At 35.9% G+C, this 12,071-nt stretch overlaps 1 protein-coding gene and 1 long non-coding RNA gene across 3 annotated transcripts in view; one reads left to right on the top strand and one right to left on the bottom strand.

Moving 5' to 3' along the window:
* LOC112157865 (glutamate receptor ionotropic, kainate 2) overlaps positions 1 to 12,071 on the bottom strand; it is a 114,091-nt gene that overhangs the window by 62,872 nt on the left and 39,148 nt on the right. For both annotated transcript variants that reach the window (XM_024290922.2, XM_024290924.2), the window contains exons 4-5: positions 9,460 to 9,641; positions 2,756 to 2,809 (exon numbers count right to left, since the gene is read on the bottom strand). In XM_024290922.2, the coding sequence (XP_024146690.1) occupies positions 2,756 to 2,809; positions 9,460 to 9,641 (236 nt within the window). The remainder of the gene's footprint in view (positions 1 to 2,755; positions 2,810 to 9,459; positions 9,642 to 12,071) is intronic.
* LOC118598152 overlaps positions 1 to 12,071 on the top strand; it is a 60,719-nt gene that overhangs the window by 13,494 nt on the left and 35,154 nt on the right. The window lies entirely within an intron of this gene.

Here is a 12,071-nt window from a genome sequence, read left to right as displayed (position 1 = left end):
GGCTCGGTACCAGTACACAGCAGTTCGGGCCAGAACGACGGCGCCCTTTCTGCCAAACGCCGGCTGGTCCGAGAACAGGCATGTTTCCATCCGGACGGGGAACAGCATGCCACTAAAACAGCAAAAAACCCACCATTCTCTTCCATTTCTCAATGACATACCTGCTGTCAGGGCTTCTCCTTTCATCTAGGGCTCACATTTGTGGACGCTGACCAGCCCTCCAACTTTTTTTTTTTTTTTTTTTTTTGGGAGGCATAATGGACCATATGAGTGAAGGTGTCATCTCTTCAGAGTTATCATCAGAGCTCTCAGTTTTCTGTTCTCTGCACTCAGTGAGGATGTGACGCTTTTCATGTGGAGCGTAGAAGCAGACAATCTTTGTTGTTGCTACATCAAAGAAGTTTGGAGAACTTCAATGGCAGCCAAGAGTCAAAATGGAAAATCTCCACCTGCTTTTGTCCCTTCACCTGGAGCCGTGGTCACCAGGTGAAGGGACGACACCTGAAATAAGTCACTATTTTAATAAGAACACTGATGTAAAGTTTGCATAAACTGTTAGGGAATGTTTGAGTCTGGGTTTCAGGAAATGATGGCAACATACTTTAAAATCAATAAAATAAAACTACTACTAGATGAATAAAGTCAAGCTTAAAACAAATAAATATAATTGTTGAAAAACTGCAACTTCTTCCAAAAGTCTGATTTTATTTATTTTAAAAGCTTTTCCCATTTTTTTTTCTCTATGTCTCCTTATCGAGTTTCAATATTAACTCAATGGTACAGACGCGATCTGAGGTCCCATCAACCAATCAGGGACTCAGCTTTAGGCATGTGACGTTTTCAGCGACTCAATCAGTAGTTCAAGCACACGAAGGATCGATCCAAGTGTTCTCATCCTGAACTTTTATCCTGCTGTTTCCCTTTTGGGCCCTCTGGGTTTCCGCGGTCAGGGCTGTCCCTAGGTATAGGCAACATAGGCGGCCGCCTAGGACATAATTTGCAAGAGGGGGTGCCAAATTGCAATTTGTTTTATTTTTTTATGTATTCATTTTACAGTTTGGCACACCTCTCATTTTGTGTAAAATGTAATAATTAAAAACAAAATAAGTTCTTGCCAGATGCAGTAGCTGTCAACGCTAGGAGGAGGCGCAAAAATCATGTTTTGCCTAGGGCGCCGTGCAGCCCAGGGGGCCACTGGCTGTAGCCCCCTCTGGCTACTGTTGGACGAAGTCGGGGTGAACCCCGAAAAGGTCGCCACTCTGTAGCGAGGCCCACGGGAGGCTGACCTGTGACCACATATAGATATATAACCACTTCGGCGAGAGGAAGGAGTCTGTTTGGGCTTTCAGAACTTTATGAAATTTTTATTATTTTAAGTGAGACAACAATAAAAAGAGATCCTAAAATTTTATTAATTTTTTTTATTTTTTTCCCCTTTTTGGATGATGCAGGACAGCCAGTCTTCAAACTGGTTCATCTGTAGAATAAATAAATAATGTGGTTTTTATTAATTAAATCTCTATTTCCTTTGTTTAAAACACGAAAATAAAAAAAATAAAAAAACAATTTTATAAATAAAAAGGACCAAAAAAAAAGAAAAATGAATTATTTCTTTAACCCTTTAACTACCCCAAAAAAACACCCCAATTATTTTTTTATTGCTGCTTATTGCCTTGGTACAGAGACCCTAAAGAGACATCAAAATTTAAAAAATAATAATAATTGAAGTAAAAAAATAAATGTTTTCCTAAAAATACTTAGGGCACCGTTAAAAAAAAAAATTACGTAAAAGCTTTTTTTTCTTAGAATGTTTTTTTTTCCCTAAAAATTAAAATGGTAAAAAAAATCTGGTTACAGACTGTTTTGGTTCTTTTTTTTCAAAAAATTGAATTAACGAAAACATTTTCTGGTTAGTAACGGATGCACACCAGTTACTATCTGATTTGCATCTGTTACTAACTCGAAATCAATTTTTTTTTTATTTCAATTAAAAAAAAAAAAAAAAAGTACATAAATTTTTTTTCTTCCATGTCTCTTTCGGAGCTCCGTACTTTGGGGAGTAATACGCACAATCAATACCTTTAAAACATACTTTCTAAATGTTTTTCCCACCATTTGGTTGAACAGGTAGTTTAAGGGTTAAAACAATAATGAAAAGCTTAAGTAATAAAAAGTAATCTTAACAAAAGAATTTGTGTTTTATTAAAATATCAAACAAAAGAATAGTTTGTAATAGAATAAAACCAAAAAATGAAAGATTTTTTTAACATACAAACTATTGGGTTTTTTTTAAGTTATGGCAAAATTAACGCTCCCAAAAAGAGTCGAGAGAGCCGAATCTTTCCCAAATCGAAAAAATCGGCTCCTTAGAGAGAATCAAACTGCACATCACTACCTCCTAGAGACTTTTAATTATGAATTTGACGGTTTTAGCCCCCCAAAAAAAGAAAGAAAATGTGTCGCTTTCCAGGAAATAGTTTCTGCAGAGCGGCAGTAGTTCATTAGAAATTCGTCTTTGGTTTTTGATGGTGCAGAGCAAGCCCGCCCCCTTTCCCCTCTCCAATACAGAGCAATAAGCACTTTTTTAAATGTCCTTTCTTGTATCTTCTCCTGATTCACAATGATTCCAAGATTTTCAAAAAATGCATTTTTTAGCTTCATTTTCTCAACATTCTTTCCAAAAAACACCAGATTGGGTTAAACAGAGATGGCACTAAAAATCCAAATAAATAAAAACAAAAAGGTGTTTACTCACCAGAGTGGTAAAAATATAATGGTAGTATTCAGTCATCATTCCCATGGCGAGAGCCTGTAAGGAGACAGCAGGAAATAGATTCAAAACTTATCCTACAGTTAAACCCCCCGCTGAGAGCATGTTGATTAAAACAATTACTCATTTTCTGTTTAATCAAATCTATGACACCACCCTCGATGCTCCAAAATAAATTGTCACAGAGTTTTGTAAAAGTTCACAGAAACTTTGTTGTGTTTTTCTGACACAGACGGATGGCGTCGTCTCCTTCTTGCCTTAAAGCTTTGCCAAGGTTTGAAGGAAACTATTTACCTAGCCAGTCAAATAAATTAATAAATAATGAAGGTGCTGCAAAAATCCTCACTTTTGTTAGTCTATTTAGAGAGAAAATTAACAATGCTTCACACGATATGTGTTGTTTACGATGATGGTTTTTTTTCTCGCCGCGTGAAGATGTGGCCGAACATAAACAATAAACTTTGATGGAACACCTTCTACGCTGAAAGCGTTTATTTTTTATTTTTTTACTCAATCTGCTTTAACTGGCTGTTGTCCTTCACACGTTTTTCAATTATTTCATTTTGAGTGTGGAAGAGAACATAAACATATGATTCTATTTTGGAGTTTGCGTGTTCAAAGGTGTTATTTTTCTGCAGTGATGGCCAGTATATACTCACACTCCATAAAGAGATTAATTAACATAAATGTTTGTTTTTAGTTCATCACTTAATATGTTGAGCTCTCTGCATACCAATAATTTTTACTCAAACTTTCTATAAAACAAGTCGACTACTATGTTTATGGAACATCTGTTTAGAAACTCTACTTGACTTTATAAAAAATAATTACAAAATTTAATGAACTAAATGTGACATAAGTGTGTTTTGTTTGTTTGTTTTCTATTTTCTAATCAATGCATTTCCTTATTTCTGTAATAAGTTTGACATACTTCTGTTTTTTTTCCTGAATTTTTTTGTAGTGCTGCTGAACTCTGTGGGTATTTCTCTGGATACGGAGTAGGATATGTGTCAAAATTATACAAATGTTTACATTTTTTTTAAATAAAAAAATAAATGGAAAATTTGGTTTATTCTTAACATGTTTGTTTTAAATATGGCTTTTCTTTGTTTTTTTAATGATTGACTGTATATGAGAACTGGACAGAGTGACCCCGCCCCTCTTCTTTTCCAAACAGGAAGTACCCTCTTATGGAAGCGTTTGTGACTCAAAAATAAAAACAAAAGTCAATACTGGAAATGCTATTTTATATTCAAAATGTACCTGCATTACTTGTCAAATGAAATATGAAAAATGCTTTTTCATTTTCTTCTTCAGCAAAGCTAATTCTGTAACTTAATTAAAATGATAAAGAAAATGCCTTTTGACATTTCATTTTCAATAATAATTATTAATTTTCTATCAAAATTCAATCAGAAATATTAAAGTTGAAAATTTAATGGTTCCAACATGCCATAACAATAATAAAAAAAATTGTCCAGTTTATTTTTGGAGCCAGAAATAAGCCCTTTTCTATGGGTTATGTCACACAAACTCACTCCAGTTCTTATTTACAGTCAATGTTTTGAACATGTAGCAAACAGTGTTAAAGTACTGTAGAAAATATGTCACGGGTCACAGATATAAATACCAAGTCATGAAATATTGATTCAACAAAGTGTGCATCCAGAAGGGTCTAGCGTGGGGAAATGTCAGAGATAACACACGCCTCAGCTACACTTACAAGTTTTTCACACAATTTTGTTGTGTGAATGCTTTACAGCATTTCTTTATATTGTTGGCTTGTTGTTTTACAACAAGCCTTTAAATATATGAATGGGCTGTTTTAATCTTTTATAGTAAAATAATAAAAAAAAAACTGGAGTTTACCTAATATTTTAGCAACATGCTAACATTTTCGGCTAATTTGTTATCTACTGTTTTTTGTGACAAATTTACAGTTTAGCTTCTGTTTCAGCGTTAAGCTTTATTTTACTGAAGAATTTTAGGCTATTTTCAATTTTAGCTAGTTTTTTGCAATATGCTAACTTTTTTTAAGCTAATTTGGCATCTACTGGGTTTTTATGCTAATTTGAGATTTAACTAATATTTTAGCAACAAGCTAACATTTTTGTATCATTTGTTATCTACTGAAGTGTGTATATGCTAATTTAAAGATTAGCTTCTATTTTAGCAACAAGCTAACATTTTTGTATAATTTGTTATCTACTGAAGTTTTTATAGGCTAATTTAAAGATTAGCTTCTATTTTAGCAACAAGCTAACAGTTTTGGATAATTTGTTATCTATTTAAGTTTGTATAGGCTAATTTAAAGATTAGCTTCCATTTTAGCAACAAGCTAACATTTTTGGATAATTTGTTATCTATTTAAGTTTTTATAGGCTAATTTAAAGATTAGCTTCTATTTTAGCAACAGGCTAACAGTTTTGACTGATTCAGTTTACTGGGGAATTATAGGCTATATTAGAGTTTAACTAGTATTTAAGCAACGAGTTAGCTTTTTTGGCTAATTTGGCATCGACTAAGGTTTTTTGGGCTAATTTGGAGTTTAGCTCATATTTAAGCAACACACTATATATTTTTGCAAAATTGGCACGTTTTAGAGATTTTTAAGCAATTTTACTACACATTTTTCAGAAGTTTAGGTCAACTTCAGAGCTCTTTTATAATTACTAAATGAAATTTTCTGTCTTTTAGCTAATTTAACATTATGCAAATAGCTTGTGCATTTTCAGCAAATCCTTTCAGCAATTAAAGCAAATTACATCACTTTTTTCAGCAAAAAGCATTCATTTTAGCATTATCTCATATAATGCAACTTTTCTAGTTATTTATGTATATGTTGATTTTTTTTACATCATTTTATAAATATTTTGTTATTGTAGATTAATATTCAGAATAAATAATCTCCGACCTCCATGTTGCGGCAGTGACATCATAAACAAAAGACAGTGCAGTTTAAAAAACAATAATACAATTAAACCACATTTAGAGATTTAGTACAATAAGGTGAAACAAAATAACTCTCTTCATATGCCAGGAAAGAAAAAAAAAGAAAAAAGTGGGAACATAGAACGAACTTCCATACTGGATCCTCATTCATTTTTATACATGCAGGGTAATTCTTTTTATTGGACAATGCAATCAAGCACTTGACTATGGGCGTGGCCTTTTGATTGACATCTCATCCTCTGTGTTCCTGTCAGGTCTGAGTGTCATCCTTTGTTGTAACAAATGTCAGAGTTCAGTGACCTCATAGTCAAAATGGCTGCAGTTGTGGAGGTGATGGCGTTTTTCCCATTTCGTCAAACACTAACCAGTGGCACCTCATGCTTTCCATATACTGTACGTATTGGGAAAAATAGATAGCAATAAGTCACATTTTTTGATAAATTTGTTCTAAATTTACATTTACTTAAACAGCCAAATATATTGAAAAAGTCCCACAAAGGATTTTATTAGCATAATTAACTTTTTTTTTTCCCTACTATTTACATTAATCAGACTGTAATTGTCAGAAAGTAACACCAAGATGCAAAATTTTAATCGTTTGAAGCACAAAAATGATTTTTTTTCGCCTGAATTTTATAATTTCTAGTCAGTAAATCAGATTTTTGATAAAAACTGTTACTGGTTGTGTTGTTATTGTTCCAGTTTTTTCTTCCCCCTCTTACACTTAGATAAATCAAGTAGTTTTACTTTTACTTAATGCTAATGCTACAAGTGAAAACGTAACATTGACTTTCTTTCGTCTACCGTAACTCTTCAACCGTTAATGCAATTAATTCCATTGTAAATCAATCGGTTGTGTTGCTGTAAAAGCAGCTTTGCAGCGTTACACAACACTATAAGACGGCAGCTGATTGTGTAAATGCTCAAAGAGTTACGGCATGTTTGGTTATTTGGCTCTGGTGTTGTAAAGAATTGTCTTTTTTTATTAAATTGTTTCCACCTTGACTTTTTTTTTGTTTAGTCTTGGTTGTCTTTACTGAAGTGTAATTATGATAATTGTCCGTTTGGTTGTGCGGTGACCAACGGTATCAAGAATCTCAAAGGTCCAATATTCTCCCATGTTCAATAGCAGCTGCAGAACCCCCTCATAAATAATGTGCTCCCACTAAATGAACTCAAAATGCCTGTGAGCAAAGTTAGACTTTCTAATAAAAAAAGAAACTTTATTGTTCCATGGAGAGCATCCATGAGGATGGGTCAGTATTCAGGATTTAATATTCTGAATGGAAATTAAAAATGCACAAAGTAGAAATCATTTGCATCAGTGCTTAACAAGAGAAAGAGTAATAAAAGGGGCGCATATGAGCTTATTGTTTCGGCACTTATACATAATGAATGAACAAAGAGTCTTTATGAAAGGAAGTTATGTAAATTTTTGGACTCTAGGTAACTTGGTTTTAATCACATTTAGGAAACATTATGGTAAAATGTCTCATTTTAATTACAAATGTTCCTTGAACTTAGCTTCACTTAGTATTCCCACAGTGAATTTTAGGGCGAACCAAAAAGAGTTGATATCAAGTACCTGCTAATGCTCTAGTCCCGGGGGCCGGATCCGGCCCTCTGGGTAATTATCCTCCAGATAATTTTATTTTATTGTAATTAATGGCCTTGACCTGACTACTGATGGGCGAAGGCGGGGTTTACCCTGGACAGGTCGCCAGTCTGTCGCAGGGCCACAATCACACTCTCAGTTTCACACCTAGGGGCAATTTAGAGTCACCAATCAACCTATGAGGCATGTTTTTGGACGGTGGGAGGAAGCCGGAGTCCCTGGTGAAAACTCACGCATGCACGGGGAGAACATGCAAACTCCACACAGAAAGGTCCCAGCCGGGATTCGTGCTTTCTTCTCGCTGTGACGCAAGAGCGCTAACCACTACGCCACCATGCTAACCTGATGTCATCTTGCGGTTGTTTAATTTTAACAAAATATATTTTTATAGAAAGTAAAATATTGAAATGTATTTAAGGTTTAAGTAGATTAAGTCTAGAATATTATTCATGCTTGTTTATTATTCATAACCATGTTAAAAAATAATGTTTTAAAGTTTAAAACATTTGCAAATCCGCTAGCTTTTTGGCTATTTTGGAGTTTGGCTAATATTTCAGCTACACGTTAGCTGTTTTGGCTGATTTAGGAGGGTATTTTTTAAGGCTGTTTTGGAGTTCAGCAAATATTTAGGTTACATGCTAGCTGTTTTGGCTAATTTAGGCCTTTTTTTTGTTTTTGTAGGCTGTTTTGGAGTTTAGCTAATAATTCAACGACATGTTAGCTGTTTTAGCTAAATTAGGCTTTCAGTTTTTCTTTTAGTCCAACTTGGAGTTTAGCAAGTATTCATACTACATGTTAGCTGTTTTGGCTATTTTAGGCTTCTTTAAATATTTATGCTGTTTTGGAGTTAAGCTAATATTTACATGCTAGCTGTTTTGGCTAATTCTGGCTTTTTCCCCAGTTTTTAGGTTATTTTGAAGTTTAGAAGTTTTTTTCAGCTACATGGTAGGTGTTTTGGTTAATTTAAGGTTTTTAAAAAATTGTAGACTTTTTTGGAGTTAAGATAATATTTACATGCTAGCTGTTTTGGCTAATTCAGGCCTTTTTTTTGTTTTTTTAGGCTGTTTTGAAGTTTAGCTAATATTTACATGCTAGCTGTTTTGGCTAATTCAGGCCTCCCCCCTCCCAGTTTTTAGGTTATTCTGAAGTTTAGCTGTTTTTTCAGCTATATGCTAGGTGTTTTGGCTAATTTAAGGTTTTTAACAAAATCTTAGGTTTTTTTGGACTTAAGCTAATATTCACACGCTAGCTGTTTTGGCTAATTCAGGCTTTTTGGGGGTTTTTTTTAGGCTGTTTTGGAGTTTAGCTAATAGTTCAACGACATGTTAGCTGTTTTGGCTAAATTAGGCTTTCAGTTTTTCTTTCAGTCCAATTTGGAGTTTAGCAAGTATTCATACTACATGTTAGCTGTTTTGGCTATTTAAGGTTTTTGGAGTTAGGCTAATATTTACATGCTAGCTGTTTAGGCTTTTTCCCCCCAGTTTTTAGATTCTTTTGAAGTTTAGCTGTTTTTTCAGCTACATGCTAGGTGTTTTGGCTGAATTGGGCTTTTAAAAACAGTTTTCTAGGCCATTTTGGAGTTAGGCTAATATCCACAAAATAGCAGTTTTAGCTAATTTAGGCTTTTTTCAGTTTTTTAGGCTATTTTAAAGTTTAGCTATTTTTCAGCTACATGCTAGCGGTTAGATAGATAGATAGATAGATAGATATCTAACAGCTAGCATGTAGCTGAAAAATAGCTAAACTTCAAAATAGCCTAAAAAAAGGCAAAGCTAGCTGTTTTGGCTACCCTAAGTTTTTATTTTATTTTATTTTATTTATGTTTTAGGCTAATTTAGCATTTAAATAATATTTTAGCTGACTTTTCAGCTTCAGTGTTTTTAGCTATCAATTTCAGCTTATAGCATTCCTATCATTATCACAGATAATGCTGTATATCTAGTTCATAATTATGTTAAAAAGTTATGTTTTTAAAGTTTAAAAATTTAGTTTTAGTGTGTTCAACAAATGTTTATCCTCTTCGGCCCGCGACCTAAGGTGCGTTTTGGATTTTGGCCCCTTGTGAGATTGAGTTTGACACCTCTGCTCTAAGACGTGTCTCAGCTCATTAAAGTAGCCTCACCTGTTTCAAGATCCAGGCAGCCATCTCATGTCCACAATCAAAGATGACGTGGAACTCCTTTGCCTTCTTCATCTCCTTCAGAAGTGGCTTGGCGTCCTTGGTCTCTGTGGGCAGCTGTCGGATCTTCAAACGAATGTTGTATCGTGACGGTGCCTTGATCAGCTCCTGCAGTCGAATGAGACCTGGGGACAAAGAGGGTGCACATAGCATGAAAGAGGAATTTTAAAGATGCTGCAACAGCGTGTTTGATCTGTGGCCATTTTGAAATGTCTCTGGTTTCAAGGATGCCATAAAAACCATCTGGAATCAGGTTTTTCTCAACAGTGAAAGACTCATATGCATGCCTTTCTAATCCACCGTCTATTGATCCTCCCACTCAGTCTTGGCGAGCAAACAGGCTGCCACAGACCTATCAATAGAATGTTAAACTCAGCCAGCACATCGCTCTCCTTTCTACAATACCAAAAGCACAAAAGTGAAAGAACCTGAGTCTGAAGCATCCGACATGAACTTCCAATCTGACAGAAGTCCCCAAAATGTTGATTTGCTCTTGTATTCCACGACACCACACAGAAGAACTGAATAGGTTCAATTTGATCCTGATGGAAAGCCATGGTCAATCCTGCCTCCTCACACACACTTTAGATGTGTTCTGATAAGAGCGCCTCTGTTTGCCCAGCTTGTACTTTCCCTCAGGGAGCCTGGCTCCGCCGTCACATATTGAGCTACAATCTTCACCTTTCATTTCTCGACCACACGCTCAGGTAGAAAGCTCTCCGGGAGATACTGTGATGAGATTACAATGAGTTTCTCCCTCAGTAAAGAACTTCAGAGTCCAGGGATGAAAGAGGCTGGATTGATGGGAGAGATGATTACTTGTCATGGGTATAAAAATGGATGGAGCAGAGAGGATAGTTTGAGAGGGAACTGGAGAGATAGGATTTTTTTTCTTCTTTTTGCACCACTTTAAGATAGCTCAGCCTATTTTTTATTTTGAAACGAAGTGCTGTGTGAGCAGTTTAATGGTCTTACTGTGAGTGGGGCTTGGTCTCCCTGAGGCCTATAGAAAAATTGGTGTGAAATAGATACATGCAGGTCCTGTTGTGAAAAGGACCACAGCAGGGAAGAATACTGAACTACCAAGAGCTGTCCTCAGGTAATCCCAATAGATCCCTACTCTGGGGCATGTCTGCTTCTGCCTCCTTTTGTTCATACTGACACATTGGGAGGTGTTAAGCAAGGGGGAAAAAAATCTGTCAAGGGAACTCAGCATTTGGGAAACACTGTCAGTGTAGATGTTTGTGAGCTCCGGCTAATGCCTTCAGACTTTCCCCCTGGATCTTCTAACGGTCGTGTGTGAATATTTTATCTACTCCGATAGTTTTTCCTGCCAGCCGTCAGATAGGCTCCAATCAGCAGTGCAGGGCCCTGGAGCGTGAGGTTGTGTGATTACAGCCTGAGCGCAAGTGGAAAGCGGAGGGAAGGGGGGGGTAAGCAATGCGGCTTTGCAGCTGTCACACTTTTCAGGGCGTCAGGTGTCTTACAGCAAGAAAAGCTCCACAGAGGAGGCCCAAACTGCTCCTATAGGGAAAGAGGCGAGAGGTCATCTCGCCGCGTCTCTCTGGGATGGTTTCAGGGAGATTGAGGGTGTTAGCAGACGGAGCTCAGAGGCAGGAATTGAAGAGAGGTCAAACTGATGAGTCAGAATGATGTGGCAACTGGGACGAGCGGCGAGATATCATTTTCGGATCAACATTGGGTGCTAGAATTCTGCAGGACCGGGTGTTTACTGACACGGATATTTGACGACAAATTTCATCATGCAGGCAAACAAAAGTATCGTTTCATAGATATTTAGTGGCGAGTGAGCGAGTGAGTGAGAATGTGAATCCACTTACAACTACTCAAACTCAACCGCACAAGGCGCCAAAACCAAAAACAGACCTTAGATTGCGGGTCGAACAGGATAAACGTTTAAGGAACACTAAAACAAAATTTTTAAAACTTTAAAACCGTAACTTTTTTACATAACTATGAACTAGATATATAGCATTACCTGCGATAATGTTAGTGTGAATGCTGTAAACTGAAAGTGGCGACTGAAGATGCTAGTGCTGATAGCTGAAAACGCTGAAATTGCTAGCTGGAAACGCTAAAGCTAATAGTTGAAAACGCTGAAGCTGATAGCCAGCTAAGATATTAGCTAAATGCCAAATTAGCCTAAAAAACAAACAAACAAAAAAAAAGTTTTAAAACTTAGGCTTGCCAAAACAGCTAGTATGTAGCTGAAAAATAGCTAAACTTCAAAATAGCCTAAAAAACAAAAACATACCTAAATTAGTATGTAAATATTAGCCTAACTTAGAAACAGCGTAAACACCTAAAAAAGCCTAAAATAGCCAAAACATCTGGCATGTAGCCTGAATATTAGCTAAACTCCAAATTGGACTAAAGTAAAAACTGAAAGCCTAAATTAGCTAAAACAGCTAACATGTAGTTGAAATATTACCTAACAGCTAGCATGTAGCTGGGATATTAGCTAGACTCAGAAATGGCCTAAAAAAAACGGAAAAAAAACTAAATTAGCCAAAACAGCTAGCATGTAGCTGAAA

Source organism: Oryzias melastigma, linkage group LG24 (genome assembly GCF_002922805.2).
Source record: "Oryzias melastigma strain HK-1 linkage group LG24, ASM292280v2, whole genome shotgun sequence".
Classification (NCBI taxonomy): Eukaryota; Metazoa; Chordata; class Actinopteri; order Beloniformes; family Adrianichthyidae; genus Oryzias; species Oryzias melastigma.
This window is presented reverse-complemented; position numbering and strand designations above follow the sequence as displayed.